Source organism: Oryctolagus cuniculus, chromosome 14 (genome assembly GCF_051225735.1).
Source record: "Oryctolagus cuniculus isolate XC-2025 breed Fujian yellow rabbit chromosome 14, ASM5122573v1, whole genome shotgun sequence".
Taxonomy (NCBI): domain Eukaryota; kingdom Metazoa; phylum Chordata; class Mammalia; order Lagomorpha; family Leporidae; genus Oryctolagus; species Oryctolagus cuniculus.
The window spans coordinates 80,283,214-80,301,804 of record NC_142880.1 but is presented as its reverse complement, the minus strand read 5'-3'; the positions used below and the strand labels follow the sequence as shown (position 1 = coordinate 80,301,804).

Here is an 18,591-nt window from a genome sequence, read left to right as displayed (position 1 = left end):
ACTCAGATGTCAGAACAAAGTTTCTACCTGCTTAGGAAAGGAGTTTTCACAAATATCAGGGCCATAAAAGCATCCAAGAGGCACTTAACAAGTGTGACATTGTCTTGTTTTCCATCTTCAGTTTCATAAACATTCCAAAGGTATTTGATGCTTCTCTTCACAAAGCATGCTCTGTGGCATCCACTAACCCATATGCAAGTGGAATAGTCCATGTTGCCTTGGGATGCACTTGATAGCAGTCTTAAAGTGCGACTGAAATTTGTAATCAAAGATGAGGATTTGATGCTTACATTTTTTGTGTGAATGTGTTTTTTTAATAAAGGTAGCTTTATTGAGATATAATTCACAAACCATGCAGTTCACCCATTTAAGATGTATATACTACGGACATGCTCAAAACTACTAGATTATACATTTTTTTAAAATATTTATTTATTTATTGGTAAGTCAGAGTTACAGAGAGAAGGAGAGGCAGAGAGAGAGAGAGAGAGAGAGAGAGAGAGATCTTCCATCCGCTGCTTCACTCCCCAATTGGCTGCAACGGCCGGAACTTTACTGATCTGAATCTAGGAGCTAGAAGCTTCTTCCGGCTCTCCCACATGGGTGTAGGGGCCCAAGGACTTGGGCCTTCTTCTACTGCTTTCCCAGGTCATAGCAGAGAGCTGGATTCAAAGTGGAGCAGCCGGGTCTCGAACCGGTGCCCATATGGGATGCCTGCACTGCCAGCAGCAGTTTTACCCACCACACCACAGCACCAGCCCCTGGATTATGCATTTTTAAACTTTTGAAGCCTGCATGAAATTATGGGACTTTAGGCTGGAAAGCTGAGTTCCAGAGAGGTTGAATGAACTTGTTAAAGGATACTTAACTAGTTACAGAAGGGAGAATAAATTTTGTGTTTGTATAATGCCATTTGTAAAGTATCTCACATAAATGACTGGTTTCAGAAAGTTTCTTACAGCACGCAGGGAAAATGTTATCCAGGAAAATATGATTTGCTTATGATAAATCATTGTTTAGGTGTGTTAAACTTGAGAAAAAATGTCCATCTTTGATTATAACCTCTCTATGATAGACACTGTCCCATACAAAACATATTCAGAAAGAATGGCTGAAATGTATGTTATGTGTAGGGTCCAGAGGGAAGTTTTCAAGTTATATTATACTAGTTTGAGAAAGACTAAAAATCCTATCCTGGGTCTATTGAAGGGTGAGCACAAAGAGTCAGAGCGCGATGAGGAAATGTGTTCCTTGGTGTTGTGCTTTGGGTTGATCTCGACCGTGCTCTTTTCCTCTGAGGTTAGGAGATATGATGGATATTGTTTCTTATATGGACAAAGACAGGAAATATTTTTTTTTCCTCCTTACCCACTTTAATTATGGGCAAAGGCCCTTAAACTCTATTCCACTTCTTTGAGTGCTAAGTATTTATTGTTTGAAATACAGTGAACTGTTTGGGGAGTTTGAAGAACTTTTAGTTAAGGCCTTGAAGGAGCTGAGAAATCTGGTTGTGGCCTTGAGAAGCGTGGGTATCTTTTATTGTGTGTGATGTAAGGAAGTTACTGGACTTTTCTTTGAATTTTAGTTTTCTGAATTTCAAAATGTTAGTAGTGGTGCCTGCTTTGTTAGGATGACTTTGATGATCAGATAAAGCAATAATGGGGTGCTTATGTTTCATGCACTTGTGTTTTGTGCTTGTGTAGTGACTTCTTCAGTAACTCAGACTAAAGGATGATCTACCATAGATAGAACAGGACATAGGATTTTTTTGTCAGCAAGTTGAAAACAAATAAATGCTTGGCAATTCTTTCCAGTGAATGGAGACCCAAAATTATGGGATATGTTAAAATTTTAGTGGCCATCAACATCTGTTGTCTTGAATTTGATTTTTAGTGAGGTCATTCACTCAAGGGGCTTCCATAGCCTAGACAGCTCATAGCAAGAGTCTCGGGTGATTGCTGATGTCATAAATAAGAGTGCCAATTGTCAAATGAACAACGGGAGTCACTGGGTACATGCTCCCCATGTAGGATCTCTGTCCTTAATGTGTTCTACTATGAAACTTAAAAAACAACACTACTAGTCGAACAATACCCTATACCTTGTGTGGTTGTGTGAGTGCAACCTGTTGAAATCCTTGCTTAGTATATACTAAGTTGATCTTCAGTATATGAAGGTAATTGAAAATGAAACTCGATGAAGGGCGGGATAGGAGAGGGAGTGGGAGAGGGAAGGGCCATGAGAGGGAGGGGGGTTGGGAGGGAAGCCACAACAATACAAAAGTTGCACTTTGTAAATTCACATTTATTAAATAAAAAAAAAAACTATATAACAAACAAAAAAAAAGAAAAAGAAAAAAAAGAACTTAATACTTTACCCTTTTAGTATTGTTTATGTCCTACTTAAAACTATTGGTTGAACTCTGTAATTAATACGCAATTACTCTTAGGTGTTTAATTAATGCTATAACTAGTACTCAAATAGTATTTTACGCTTTGTGTTTCTGTGTGGGTGCAAACTGTTGAAATCTTTACTTAATATATATTAAATTGATCTTCTGTGTATAAAGATAATTGAAAATTAATCTTGATGTGAATGGAAGGGGAGAGGGAGTGGGAGAGGGAAGTGTTGTGGGTGGGAGGGAAGTTATGGGGGGGAAGCTATTGTAATCCATAAGCTGTACTTTGGAAATTTGTGTTCATTAAACAAAATAAAATATAAATATAAAAAAAAATTTTAGTGGCCACCAACATCTGTTGTCTTGAATTTGATTTTTAGTGAGGTCATTCACCGTTTGATTTTAGCGAGTAATTATGGATAATTTCTGTTCTATTCCTAGAATTTTTAGTGAATGTATTAGGAGGAAAGGAAAGGTCTAAAATGGATTGCAATTTTTTCAGAAATAAAACATGCTGTGTTGATGTTGCTGGTGTATGCAGGCCCTAGGAAAATAACTTGTTTCAAGTGAAGTGTTGATTTACTGTTCCAGTAGACATCTCTCTAAACATTTAGTTTTAATCCAGAAAAAACCCACTTGACTAATTTTGATCTTTTTATTAAAATGAAGTGGGCTTAGAAGAACATATTGTATGCTCAGAAAGTAATAAAAATCAAGACGTATTTGCTTTGTTCAATAAACCCTAGATACTCTTTTTAAAAAAATATTAAGTCCTTTGATGATTAATTAGGTGGACCATACTTAATTAGATGGAATGTATAATTGATTATGTTATGAAATGCCCAATCAATTTTTGATTTCCCTATTGACTTGCACGCTTGTGTGAAGCCAATGAACGAATCCTTCTCATTCTTGCTTCATTAGCCTGCTTCTTTCTGCTGCTACACGGATTGACATTGAATAGGAGCTGTGGAAATAAACAGCCTTCCGAATCATCCTCTTTCAAATTATAATACATATTGCCACTAGATTAGTCTTGTTTAAATCTCTGTATGTATTCTCTACCCACATACAAATAAATTTTACTGATTTTTCCATAGTAAAGAATCTAAAAATGCATCCCTTACCTCTCCCCAAACTCACTGTTCTTTCATATGTTCCACCTTTTAAGACTTAATTCAATTTTTGTTTCATCTTTGAGTTATTGTCCATCTGTCTAGATTTTTATTGGTTCCTCCTTCTGACCCTTCAGGTTCCAAATGTTTATTATTTTATATGTAGCTTTTCTTTGTTGGTTGGGTTATACGTTTTTTGCTTTATCAAGCACATATTTTGCTGTTTAAAAACCTTTGTGAATTAGTCTGGTACCTATATATAAGTTCAGTGATAATGATCGTGGTTTAAAAAGCCGTGTTCTGGTACTGGTATTGTGGTGCAGTGGGTTAAGCCAATGCTTGCAAAGACATAAGGCCAGCTTCCCTTATAAAAGTGCTGATTCAAGTCCTAGCTATTCTGTTTCAAATCAAACTCCCTGCAGATGTGCCTTGGAAAGTAATAGATAATGGCCCAAAAGCTTGGACCCTGCCACCCACATGGCTTGGCATAGCCCTGGCCATTAGGGCCATTTAGGGAGTGAACCAGCAGATAAAAAAGCTTTCTCTCTCTCTGTCTCCCCCATTCTCTGTCACTTTGTCTTTCAAATAAATATATCATTTTTAAAACCATGCTTTATAATGTTCATATGTACTTTTAGATACAGGGATCAAATAATTAATCATCAGAATTTATAATTATGTAAGTCTTACATAAAAAATTTAAAATAAAGTGAAATTTCAGAACTATCTTGGCAAAATGAAAAATGGCCATGAAGTTTATTTAAAACTCCATCATGTCAAAAGAGTGCAGGCATATGGATGAAAAAAAAAAATGAAATCCTCAGGAATACCCCCCACTTATTTGCATACTATGCCTCTCTAAGAACTTCATGACTTTGCAAACTTCACAAGTTGTCACAGTGTACTGAGTACAGCCAGAGACAAGAACTCAGGGCATCCAAGTATCTCTTTTTCATTGAAATAGTTGTGATTTGTTTGAAATATCAGATCAGCTTTCCTTTTGAGGTGGTAAGTGTACAGGCAAAATTAGAGGCCTTAACAACTTGTCAACACAACTTCCTATCCCACATCTGCTGTTGAACTATACGATTTGTGGCGAATTGGTTAACTTCCTCAGCTCCCATCTATAAAATACTGGTTCAAATTCAACATCCAAATGATAATTGCAATACCTAAATGAAATAAAATGCACAATTCCTGGCACACTGTTGCTATTGACTAGTTGACTAATAATTGCTTATTCTATGCCAAACACTTTTTAAAAATATCCTTGAGTTTCGACACATTTAATCTCTGTAGCTTTCCTGTGCAATAGCAATTATTATTATATTATCATTTTATTTCAAAGATGATGAGCCACAGGTAGGGAAAATAATGAAGCTACTAAGTAGCATATATGGGTTCAAAACAAATTGTAAGGCCCCAGAGATACCCCAATTCCTCATAACCACTGGACCATGGAATCTCTCCTGTTCTTAGCTCAGAACATGGACTACTTCCTATGGGCAATTTTTGAAAGCAATCTCATTTTAATACATGCTTACGTAATTAGAACATAGTTGAGAAGCAAACAATGCTTTCTATAGTCAGGTATAAATCATCTGAATTCATCCATTCTTTTGAATTAGCTGCACCATTGTTTCCTTTCAATTGTGGGAAATCCAGCCTTGCTGTACCTACCTGAACAAGGGCACACTTCCAATCTTTGTCCCAGAACCTGTGTAAATGTTGTCTTCTTTGTTTTACTGCTTGTGAATAATTAGACAGAAAATATTTTTTCAAAGATTTTGAATATTCTGAAAAAAAAAAACCATAAATGTGGAAATCCACAAAGAGGTATCTAGGAAAATTTTTGTGAAGTTCAGATGTTATCTGCTATTCTAGGCGTGGGTGACTTTATCAAAACATTTCACCCACTTTCAAATTTCCACTTGTTAAAACCTCAGGCCTTATTTGGCTGTCACTTACAGCAGTGTTTTTCAGACAAGTTGCTGGCAGCCCATTTTGGAGAGATTTTGTACAAAAGGCAGGCTGTGGAGTGCTGCTATTGGTGGGGCTCCCCTGACCTTCTGTATTATTAGAAAGAAAATTGCCCATCTATTCAAACCTTACCCACCTTTGGTTATCTGCGGAACTTTACGCCTGTGTTTTCCAAGGCAGTGATTCTCAACCATGATTTTGAAACACTGTATGGTTTTTCAAGCTATTTCAAGAAGGTGGCAAATAATTCTCCAAGCAAAATTAAATTTTTTATTTTTAAAAAGCAGTATGCACATTATACTTTATCTGGGGTGGGGTGGGGGGGAATCCAGGAGGATAACATAGATGTTGGGAAACTGAACTAATAATAATGATATATCTGGGACCCTGCAAAGAGGCTGCCAGGCCTGCCTCTATAATGGAATCCTTTAATGCTTACCAAAGCAATGAACATTTGTCAAATGCCTTTCATTCAGATTAAGTCCAAGTCTAACCGCAATGTTCAGTGAATTTTTAATACAATATTGTCATATTCTCTGTTTTAGCTTAGTTATGATCATCAACACAGTACCCAGTCTTTCTGAGAAGACCAGAGTGTACTTTGCTTTAATACCTTCTATACAATCATTGAAAGCAAGAATTAGAATCTAGACTTCCCTTGAACTCACTGAATATCCCAGCAGATAAGCCATATCAACCTTCCTTGTATCTCTGTGGACATGAAGTCACTTTACTTGGCACCAGATGCTTAAATATCTCCTGACCCCAGGCTCTTATCTGGAAACTTGAGCTCCATTTCTTCCTGCCAATGATTTTGCACTTGTCATCTATTCTGCCAGACTACAGGCTCCCCGAGGGCAAAGAAAGAACAGAGTACACACTATAGCGCCTGGTGCAAGATAAATGCCCACAAATATTTGTTGACTGAAATGAAGTCTTTAGAAAGCGGAGTGATTTTCTTTAAGAAACATTTTTTTTTGCCATGTCAATTTTCCACATCCTGTGTTTTTCCTTACTTTAATCTATTACCTGAATTGTTTATTTTTTTGAACCTGAACAGACTTTATATCTACCAATTGCTTGATTGCTGGACTTTTTACCCCTTTCTGCGTTGCATTTGCACATCCTACTTTTCTGGAATGTACTTCTTTCTTATCTTGTTTTCCATTGATTTTTGAACCTCCTTTGCTTCAGACTTTATTTTACTACAAAATCCCCTTGTCACCTATGTACCACACTTACATTGTACTTCCTGTGATGGAATTTACTGCTGTCTAGGTGTCTTTTTCTGAGCACTGTCCAGTCCTAGTCAATATGGTACAAGCTCCATGGGGGCAAGCACTGTAGACCTGTACAACTCCTAATGCAGTTGTCAGCCCCTCCAGTTGGCCTAATATAAATAAATAAATAAATATATATATGCTTTGTGTTCTCTCTCTCTATACACACACACACACACATATGTATTTATTCCTTTAATTCACTAAAGGGCATTGCTGTCTAATGTTGCAACATTTTGTTTTGCATTGGTAAAAATTCCTTAGGAATAAGAGTAATCACACCCTGGATTTTTCTTTTTAAAGAACATTTGCATGTTTTTTGTGGGGGGTGTGGGGGAGACAGAGAGAGAGAGAGAGAGAGAGAGAGAGCTTTCACCTGTTGATTCACTCCCCGTTTACTCACAACAGCTGAGGCTACGCTAGGCTGAAGCCAGGAGCTAGGAACTAAATCCAGATCTAAGTACTGGAGCACTCACCTGCTGCTTGCCAGGGTGTACTTCAGCAGGAAGCTGGAATCCAGGGCGGAGCCTGGACTTGAACTCAGACTCCGAGGTGAGATATAGGCCTCTCAAGGAGTGTCTAAATTGCTCTGCCAGACACCTTTCCCTAATTTTTCAAATTCACATATTTGCATACCATTTTCTGCCTAAGGCATGGCATACATGTCACCCTGAATTGTTAGATACATTAAGAGAGATGGACCAAGTCATCCACCCTGTGTTTCTGTGAACAGAACCTGAGTGTATTTTTCTGTATCATTTTGAAAACAAGGAAATGAAACTTAAGGTGGATTAACCAGGGTGGGGTGAGAGGAATAACTTTACGTTGACTTAATGGTAATTATACTTACCAAAAAAAAAAAAATCTGAATTGGAGATTCAGTCTCCATTATGAGCAGATGCATTTTGGAGCTCCTTCTTATTGTTTTCTAAATAAGGAAAATCCTCGTCCATCCTGAGAAAACTGATTTGAGTTCAGCCCTCAACTGTAGCATGGCTGGGCGGCTGCAGTCATGCCTACTCCAAGGTTTGAGTTCTTTCCTTGTGCTGTTCGAATGCCTGCACGTGTGGTGTCGCATGCTTGTGCCACGTATTGCACATGTGTTGTACACACACTGCAAGTCAACAGGCCTTATCTCTCACTCGCTAGTTGACTCCTTAGAGCACTTTATTTTCAGTAACAAAGTAGTTGCTTTTTTGTTTTAAACCTCCTCTGAATACTTTTGTTGAAGCTATATTCATCACACATTACAATCTTGCCGTAAAAGGCAATAAAGGAAATTATGATTAGCTAGATTTATTTTACCTTTCTATAGTGGTACATAAAATTGCATGTATCATATTTAATAATTGAAACTTTAAAATCATTTTAACTACTCTTATGAAAACAGACTGTCTCTCTGGAGGGGTATGAATTTAAATGGGAAGATATAACAAACACCATTTGTGGGTCTAAATGGTGCGGCTCTTGAGGGCGCTCTGATTCATGTCCTATTGTAGAATACAGTACAGCAACCTGTGATGTGTTCCATGTGTTGTAGTTTGAAACCTTTTGTTTGGTTTCTAGCTAGGAGAGGGAGTGCATTTTATTGGGATTTCTCTTGTAAGGTGCATCAGACTGAGTTTAGTATAAGCTGGGAATATGACTCCTTGTCTAGCTAGTGCATGTTTATTCTTATTAAAAAAGAAACACAAAGGACTAGCAGTTTTCTTTTATGAACGTGAACCCTAGGGAGATAAATAGCCCTTGCGGGAGAGGAAGGTCAGGTTCAAAGTTTTTCTTTCCTTTGGATTCAGGAATAAGCAAATGGAAAGACTGGCCAAACAGCCGGGCAGCAGGCATCTGATGGTTAAGCCCTCCCCCCAGGACTTTTTATGTACATAAGCAGAAGTCAGCGGAGCAGCTGCGGCGCATTAGTTCCAATAGTTTGCCAGGCAGCTTTGCAGCGCTGACAAAGCCCTGCGAGCGGTGGCTTCCCTCCATGTTCCTCTGCCAGGCGAGCTCCTCGGTGATCTCCGGCGGGGTCGAGAGAGCAGGGCTGACGTTCGCCTGGGCGGAGGAGGGCGCCCCCTCGTCCGCACCCGCCGCGTCTCCGCCGAGACACTGAGGCAGGCGCCCGCGTGAACGAGCAGCAGCGGGAGCCGACCTGCTTCGAAGGACGCTTCCCGGGCTCTGCGCGAGGGAATCGCTGGAGAGAGGCCAGGCAACCACGTTGCCCTGGGTGGCTGCCAGCTGCGCCAAGTTGACCAGGAAAATGGCCCAGCACACGACAAGCCCGGACACCTTGGCCGTCCCCGAAGTGGATAATCCGCACGGTCCAAACCCGTGGCTGAACGAGGATCTTGTGAAATCCTTGCGGGAAAACCTGTTGCAGCACGAGAAGTCCAAGACGGCGAGGAAATCGGTCTCTCCCAAGCTCTCGCCGGTGATTTCTCCGAGAAATTCCCCCAGGCTCCTGCGCAGGATGCTTCTAAGCAGCAACATCCCCAAACAGCGACGCTTCACGGTGGCACATACGTGGTAAGCCTTGCACCGGTCACCGGGCTACGGGCGCCCCGCGGCGGCGGGGTGGGGGCGGGGGGCTCTAGCTGCTGTTGCCCCTCCCGTCTTTAATTCGAGGAGTGGGGAGGAGGGTCGGCGCCGCTCCTCACCTGTGGACTATCAGACATAAGCTACCTTGCCGGGAAAGCCCGGAGACATCCGAGTCAGAGCAGGAATGCTTGAGCTAGGCAACAGGAGTGTTTGAGGTGGGTGTTTCTCCAAGTTCAATTCCTGTTGCAAGTTCCTACAAGCCAACTGGATTCCAGATGTCAAATAAGAATGCGGCTGTACTCCCATACGTCTCTGGTGGCATTTCTTGGATTTCTTCAGCCGATATCCCTACCAGGTTCTCCCATCAGCCTAGGAAAGAAAGGACCAGAAGGAGGGAGAGAAGAACTCGGAGTCTGCTTCCTTTTCCTGCGTGATTCTCACCTTGCGCGGAGATGCTGCAGCGTGTGTGTGTGTGTGTGTGTGTGTGTGTGTGAATAGTGTGTCCTGGGGAAGCTTCTCCTCACTTGTCACTGTAATAGGTGTGTAATATCAAACATGCCTTTTTGAAAGCAAGCCGAGAGGGATTAGGGAGTCTGCAGAAAGTTGTAGGCTGCGACTTGGTAACATTGTGGTTGTGTTTGAATATTTTGTCAGTATTTCTTTCTTTATGAATATCTTGATTTCCTGTAGAATGGGTGAATTCGTTTTATACATAGGCTTCCATGTATTCTTCTGGTGGATTCTTGATGATTTCCTGCTCTTAAAAAAATTATGAAAATAAACCATTGTGTGAGCTTGTTTGGAGTTTCTGCCTAGGAAGAGGCAGCTGGTTCTAGGTGATGGTCTGGGGTCTACGATGCCCATTTAGATGATTTTAGGTCATGGTAGGTTCTATATACCGCCTTCACATGTTGGTAATATAAATATGTTATAACCCGGTAACAAAAATAGCATAGGAAAAGAGAAAATAATGGATGTGATAGTTGAGAACCTGGTGATACTTTTTATTCAGCTTTCCCCTAGCAAACCAGTGTGCTTGGAATGGAAAAAAAAAAGAAAGAAAGAAAGAAAGAAACAAGGCTTCTAGGAAGGAAGCAGCAAAAAGAAGAATCAAGATGTAAACTTAGAGACACAGCCATCCTGAGGAGTGCACTGATGTCATGGACAAAAGTAGGAGACAAAGGAACTAAAAGGCACGTCACACCAAAGGACGTGTCCAACCTCAACATTTTAATGGTGAATAGCTGGATCTCTGACCCGGAACATGTTCTTACTCTAAGATTTTAACAACCAGATAGCATTTCTGAGTTTACCTAGATTTGAGGTACAACAAACATTGGATTTTTCAGTCTTAAGGAAATTATTGGGAAATGATGACTTCTCGCTGAGGAAGAAGTTAGTGAAAAAAAAATTGTCAGTGGTAAGCAGTCGAGGAAATCAAGGCATAGACAAGCCCTGGGAGATGCATTCAAAGAGGGGAGTAGCTCAAGACTGAGCGTCTGATACCGGAGCCAGGAGGTTGGCTTGGGTTCATCAGGAGTCAGGACTGGAATGTGGATATCCAGCGTCCATATTGGTGGGCCTGCTTTAGTGTTACAGTTCATACATTGCGACCTTTGCAGGATGGGTGAGCCTCAGCTTGGCTGCTTGATTTCAGTCGGAATGAAGCAACGTAGAGTTCAACCGAAGGTTATCTGAACTATTTGGACATGTTGCGATGTAAGGAAGGCAGGAAATCTCATGAAAACAGGCTTTCTTCTGAAATTTCTGGCACTTCCTCTTCTGGTGCTGCCTGGAAAAACTCCAAGAGTATGCTTGCTACCAATATTTCATTTTGGTGTATCAGATCAGGGAGACGTGAAGAAAAGCAGTGGAAATGGAAAGTAAAAATCATGATATCGATTCTCAGTAACTCAGGAGGAAACAGTGTCCCTGATGGACTAAACCCACTCAGCAAGGGAGTTGGAAAAAAGTATCTCAGATTTTCCATACTGGGTCAGACTTTCATAACATCCACAGACATCATTTGACAAATATTATTCCATCTGTGCCCTCAGTATTCGCACTTATCACTATGTAGAATTTAAAGCATGTATTGCAAATTTCCCTCATGCCCACCATACATGCATGTGTGTATATATAAATGCATCCCTATATACTTATATCCATATATATATACTTCATATACATGTACATACATGTGTGTATATATGTGTGTATATAACTGACTAGCTGATTTGCTGCTCCGACCACTATACTCAGATCCTCTCCTCTTGCCTAAGTTTGATTATCAACCATTTAAATATATGCCTTCTATATTCCAGCTTTAGAACATTGGTTTCTTCCCCACTGATCTTCCATTCAATATACATATATTTAATATTTGCCTAGTTGAAGTACTCAGTTGTGTACCTGATGATAACAAAGTTGAGCACGGGTCATTCCTTGGTTTCAAGCAATGTACACTCTATTAGGAAAAAAAATCATATCATCCGAGTTAAAGTCATTTTGCTCCTCTAACAATACTCTTCAAATCTCAGTTGATGGACACAGTGAATGTTTATTTTTTGCTTCTGTTTTTCATGGGAAGTCAGCTGCCCTGGGATGTTGCAGGGGCCTGGGTTCCTACCATTTTGTGATTCTGCTGGTTGTAACACAGGATTCCAGAAGTTTACAGACTTTGTTGAATCAGGGGGAAAGAGCATGGAGGATGGCATGCTTGTGTTTTTATGAGGCAGACCTAGAAACACATATATCACTTATACTTGCATTTCCCTCACTAGAACATAGCTCAAAGGCCACATCTAACTGCAAAGGTGGCTGTGAAACATATCTCAGCTCTGTTTCAAGAAGTAGATGAAGGCAATGTGATGAATGCTAGCCCATCCTGGCTACCTGGTTCACTTTCTATAGCATAGGGGGAATTTCTAGCATAACATTTATAATGATCATTCCTTGAACCTCTTGGCAAACCTCCTCAGTCGTGTTACAGACTAGCTGATTGGGAAGACCTTACTCTTGTAAACTGTTCAAGTCTCCTTCCCTGTGATCCATGTGCCTGGGATCTGCTTTGTGAACATTACGGTGTGAATCTTTGCCTTTTTGCCTTATGTGGCCCTTAAAGCAAGTGGCTTGGCGTAGCCCCCCAGAGAGCCAGGGCCTTGTTTTCTTCACCTTGGTATACCATGCTTAGCAGGACAGCTGCCCAATGGTGGGTGCTTAATGAATACCTGCTAAACAAAATGTTTTCATGCTTTTTAAAAATTCTGTTTTCTTAAATTATCTTATTATTTTATCTTTACATATGGTGTCTACCAGATTAATCCTGGTTGGTCCTATCTAGACTTCATTGGGGTTTTCATGGTCCATTCAAAGAGTGGCAGGCAGAACTGATCCAGTATTGCTGGTGCTGTGTGACTCAGACAATATCCCAGCAGTCAGAAATCAGTCTAGTTACATTTAAATTCAGACTTCCCATTTACTGGTTGTATGATCTTGGACAAGTTACCATACACTAAAAAATCAGTTCCCCTGTTACTTATTTCTTGGAATAGGACCTATTTGAGTACAATTGTGTGTACAGTGGGTTGTATGGGACTGGACATTTAGTGTCTTATAAGCCAAGATTTTCCAGATTATGCACAATGTGCCCCTTAATTCCAGTCTTGGTCTGTGTGGCCCTGTGGGATCATACTTAGATTACCAGACATTACTTTGCCAGCTTTTTTTTTGTTTTTGTTTTTGTTTTTTTTTTTTTTTTTTGGATGGATTGGAGTGATGAAGAGATCATAGGTGAAGAGACCAAGAATTTAAAGAGATGAGTTTCCACCAATTTTATGACTACAAGGAACAGAGAAGGCGGAAAGGAGAGAGCCTGCTTCACAGAAACAGGACTTAGTGCTTTTCTTCTTTCCTGCATTCTACACATCTCTCAAATCCTTGATCTTCCTGGGAGTTCCAAGCCCTCCCAACTGGAAGTAATTTGTTTCTTCTTGACGTTTGTGTAGCATGTCGTACCTATGCAAGCTTCTCAGTGCTTATTGGTAATACTTATATTGCTAGCCTATAATCATTGACTGATGGTATTTGGCCTGACCCGTGTGTTAGGATTAGAATCACCTCATGTTCGTGCTTATTACCACTCTGTTGTGCTGTTTTTACTTTATAAGAAGACCCTCTAGTTTAATAATTGTATACATAGCTGTGATTTCATTTGAGTAGGGAATTCCCACTGATACTCACAGAATGCCAATGTCAGTGGAACCTGTGCTGAGGAAAACCAAATATCCAATACGAGCCCATTTCAGGAAAATCATTCTTTATGTTTTTCAGATTTGCTCCACCTTGAAGCACTTTCCATTGGGTTAGGTCTAAATATTTCATAAATAATTCATAGAAAACACATTAGATCTGCAGATTTTCACTCTTTGGGAACTTAAAATTATTGTTTGGTCATACTTTATCACAAAACCTCTGTTCTTTCATCACATGTTCTTTTTAAAAGTAATTTAGTATTCATTAGAATCATTTTATCTTTTATAGTTTTCCATACTCATGTAAATCTATATATCAATCACCCAAATTGTTTAAATGTCAGTATGTTATTCTTGTTTCCAGCAGCAGTTATTGATGGTGCTAGTACCATCATACATCCACTTCTGCCTTTCCAGAGGATACAGGAACAGGCAATATACAAGGGGACTTCAAAAAGTTTTTGGAAAAAAAAAAAACAGAATTATAAGTTAAGATTATTTTGGAGCCAAAAAGATTGAAATCCATGAGTAATTCTTTCATAATACACATTTCCCATGAATTTTCTGAAGACATTTAATTTATCTCTTGTGCCATGGTAAGAAGTAAAAGAGAATACAGTGTATATATGTTTATGTACTTAATAGATCTTGGCCCATTTGCACTCTAAAGTCTGGCAATTTGGCTATGTTTATGCATGATTCATTTAAGTTACTGAGCAGTGTATAGAACCTTGGTTTTGCTCTGAAAAAAGCCAGTTGTTTATCTAATCTTAGATTGTTGTGACTATAGTCTTTGGTATCACATTTCAATCCAAGCAAATACATATTCACAGTAAAAAACATTGGGTCGTTTTCCTATAATGAAAATGGAGATGCTTTTTTTTAAATTTAGCACTCAATTTAAGATATGTGTTAAAGTCTCATTAAACTGTTTTGGAAATATGAACTATTAAAAGTTAATATTTGTAGATAATAATAAGATACCTCAGGTTTGATTACTTATGCATGTATCTCAAAAGTGTTTCTAAGTTCTAAATACAATACAATCCAAGTGTGATTTCCCAATATAAATCATATGATAGGCATTGTATCCCTGAATAAGAACTAGATGAGAGAACTCCTTGACGTACCAAACATTTTCGATTTACACTGAGTTCTAAGCACTGGATGGAGGAAAATATTCTCTATTACATGTCAGTGAAATTAGGCAATAGGATATCTGAGAAACATGGTGACTAGATATTATTCAAGTATGTTATCTTTATTATTCCTGTGTATACTGTCTGTGTTTTAATATATCTAAGGGTGGAAATATTTAATGACATCTTTAAGTAACAAAATAGTTAGGTGGATTTTTGAAAGGATTTTTTTTTTCAGGAGATAGGGAAACTTAACAGAGTTTTAGTGAGCTAGATGAATGGATTCGACCATATTTTTTGTTATAAATGTCTTTTTAACAGACATTGGAATTAGATACGAAATTGCTCATGTTTTAAAGTAAACATTGCCTTTTTTTGAGCCATTGTTTCTTCAGCAAGTGTAGTTGCTCTTATTGTTTAAGAGAGAAAGTTACTATAAATTTTACTTCAAGTCATAGGAAAAGGAAGAAACAATTTGGCAACTATAAAGGTGAAATCTAATTTAATTTTGGGGTTAAACACACACACAATTAGGTTTTTCAAAGGCATTATTTTATTTAGTGATTCTGTTTAAGTACTCTTTCTCCCTTCTTCTACTCCTACTTTTATCCTGTTTAGCTTTAACGTTATCTTTTCTATGTCTCTTATGGTAAAAATACCCAGAGAAGAGTGTTGCTGGTGCTTTCCTGGGAGCCAGGAACCCAGAGGAGGCAGGAGATGAGAGGAAGTCTCCAAAGGAATTCTTGTGGGAACCAAACCAGCAAGTACTGCAGAGGCACTGAGTGAGAGCAGTCAGCCCGCGTCTTCGCCATGTCCATGATAGAATTGGTTGTTGTGCATCTCTGTCCTTAATGTGTTGTATATGTGAATTAATGCTGTAACTAGTACTCAAACAGTACTTTACACTTTGTGTTTCTGTGTGGATGCGAACTGTTGAAATCTTTACTTAATATATATTAAATTGATCTTCTGTATATAAAGATAATTGAAAATGAATCTTGATGTGAATGGAATGGGAGAGAGAGCAAGAGATGGGAGGGTTGCGGGTGGGAGGGAAGTTATGGGGGGGGGGAAGCCACTGTAATCCAGAAGCTGTACTTTGGAAATTTATATTTATTAAATAAAAGTTAAAAAAAAGAATTGGTTGTTGCCTTTGACGGCAATAGTGGCAGATGCAGGTGCTGTGAGTTGAGGGTGACTGTAGCTCTTGAAAGGCATTATCAGCCTTTCCTAAAACCAGGAGACTGCAGGAAGATATCCCTCTCAAAGAACACATCAGTCAGGGCCGGCGTTGCCACACACTGGATTAAGCTACCACCGTCAGTGCTGGCGTCCCATATCAGAGCACCAATTCAAATCCTGGCTGCTCTGCTTCCAGTCTAGCCCCCTGATAGTGCACTGGGAAGGCAGTGGACGATGGCCTAAGTAATTGGGCCCCTGACACTCTTGTGGGTAACCCAGATGGAGTTCCCGGCTCCTGGCTTTGGCCTGACCTACACTCTAATGTTATGAACATTGGGGGAGTAGAGAAATGATCTCTTTCTCTTTGTCACTCTGCCTTGCAAACAAATAAAATCTTTTTTTTTAAAAAAGAAGAACATATCGATGACTTGTGACACTTAAGAATCACAAAGGTTAAAATAGGACAATTAGTTACTAAGAAAAACTGAAGAAAATATTGACTGACCTGGCAGTTTATTACTTGTGTGTACTTCCTGTAACCGTTGACATTTATCTTAAAGAAAGAGGAAAGATATGGCACCTGTCTGTACCAGCTGAAGCTGTTGTGACTAGTGGTGAAAATACTTTCAAACAAACATACAGCCTGATTTGCAAACTTGGTAGAAATGTTGAAGGAGCCAAAAATAAAAACTTGAATCTCAAAGTTCATTTAAATATTTTAATTCATGGGTTTAATTCTGAGAATGATTCTCTGCGTACATTCCTTTATAAATAAAAACTCCTGTAAGTTTAGATAAATAAAGGAGTTTCTGTCCTTTTCTTCTTTAAGGAAGCTAACCAATTTCTTCTTCAAGTAGCAGTTTCAGGAAGAAATTTTCTTATTACTAGAGAAACAGTATCCTGAAATGATTTTTCTTCTGAAAAACAATGTTTTGGGGGTGGTCCTTTGGTGTTGTGGCTAAGTCACTACCTGGGACACCCGTGTCCCAAATGAGTGTGCCTGGGTTCAAGTCCAGGCTCTGCTTCTGCTTTGACCATCCTGCTGCTGTGTACCCTGGGAGGCAGCAGGTGATGGCCTAAGTAGTTAGGTCTCTGCCACCCATGTGGGAGACCTCGATTGACTTCTGGGCTCCTAGTTTCAACCTGTTCTGGCTACTGCTTTTGCAGGTATTTGGGGAATCATCAACAGATGAGAAACCTCTCTCCTTCCCCACCCCCGTTTCAAATAATAAATAAATATAAGGTTAACATATACTTTTGAAAGCAGTGACTGGTTTAGTATAGTTAAAACCATACACTGCCAGGTCTGCTGGTCATTGGATATTCGACCTTAGTTACTCAGTCTCTTCAACTTGTAATCTCTCTCTTTGAAAGTCATATGGTTGTGAAGGCAGTTGATATTTACAATTAGAAAAACTGGTTAAATTTACAAAGTAATAACAAAATTATAGTACATTTCAGATAAGTAATTAAAAGCAAGTTCGAACTTGCTGCTTCCAAGTGAGTAACGTAGATGTGCCTGGCTGAAGACAGGAGACAGAATCCGTTGCTAATTCTGTGACTCACAAACAAGCTCCATGACCTTCAGAACGAGACTGTTGGTGGAGTTCACTCTAGAACACCTTCTGCAAGCAATGCCTTTACATAGACAATAAGGAAATTTGGAGATCATTTAAAATTCTAATGTAACATTTTCTGAGTAGATCTTCAGTTTTATACCATCTTAGTACAGCTGTGTCTTCCTTGTGTACACAAAACAGAAAAATAATTCCACGTGCAACATTAAGGGCATAAGTGATCTCCAGCTATTTCAGATGAAGGACTTATCTTCAAAATGAGATCTTGGAAAGCTCACATGAAAACAGTTATCTGATTGCATTTTGGAATCAAAACTGTACATTAATAACAAATGTAGCATATAACCTTAGATTTGCTATAACAAAGCCATCAATGCATATCTCCTGCTTTGTGTGAGGCACTTCATGTACATTAAGCCTTCCAAACAGCCAAAGGTGAATTTGGTGTCATCAGGTATACTTTATATATATGCTGATTCGGTAGCCCAGAAAATAAATGGTGTGTAGCCAAGGTCATTCAGCTCTCCAGCTATGGAATCAGTAGAGTTAACGCTTGAACCCAGGTCTTCCTATTGTTCCATCCCGTGTTTTTGCATTTAGCATTACCCTTCTTTGGGCTAATAGCCACATTCACATTTGCTAGCTGAAACAATGAATATTCAAAGATTTTACAAAATCTTAACAGAAGGGTAGTGACGTACTGTTTCTTGGAGTAGAATTGCAATTTATTTATCCATGTGGCTTGAATGAGAGTTGACATCCTTTCTGATAAAAAAAAATGTCTATGTATTTGCATAGAGGAAATACACTTGCATGTCGTTAGTGAAAGAGGGTTTCAGGATCAACAGAGAACATTCTGATTCAGAGTGGTTTTTAAGTAAGACAGGCATAGAAACAAGACCAATCAGAGGATAATTTTATTTTCAAAGATTCTGAGCAAAAGGCATGAAAGGCTTCAGCTCTAAAGGAGAAAGATCAAATCAGAAATCTATTAAGGTTTCATTCCAGAAAGCCAGCTGGGAATGATGGTTTGCAGGCTCAAGTCACTAAGCAACAGAGCAGCAAACTGCTTGGTAACCAGATCTGGCCTGACTCACAGGCTGACTGGACCAAGGTCCCTCTTACCTCAAAACAA

At 39.2% G+C, this 18,591-nt stretch overlaps 1 protein-coding gene across 11 annotated transcripts in view; it reads left to right on the top strand.

Annotated features, from left to right (window-relative positions):
• PDE4D (phosphodiesterase 4D) overlaps positions 1-18,591 on the top strand; it is a 1,644,269-nt gene that overhangs the window by 821,600 nt on the left and 804,078 nt on the right. Inside the window, exon 1 of one of the 11 annotated variants that reach the window (XM_008262245.5) lies at positions 8,170-9,293. The exons of the other annotated variants lie outside the window; for them this stretch is intronic. Coding sequence (XP_008260467.1) covers positions 9,028-9,293 — 266 coding nt within the window. The 5' untranslated portion in view covers positions 8,170-9,027. Of the gene's footprint in view, positions 1-8,169; positions 9,294-18,591 lie in introns of those variants that run through there. 11 annotated transcript variants of the gene reach the window in all.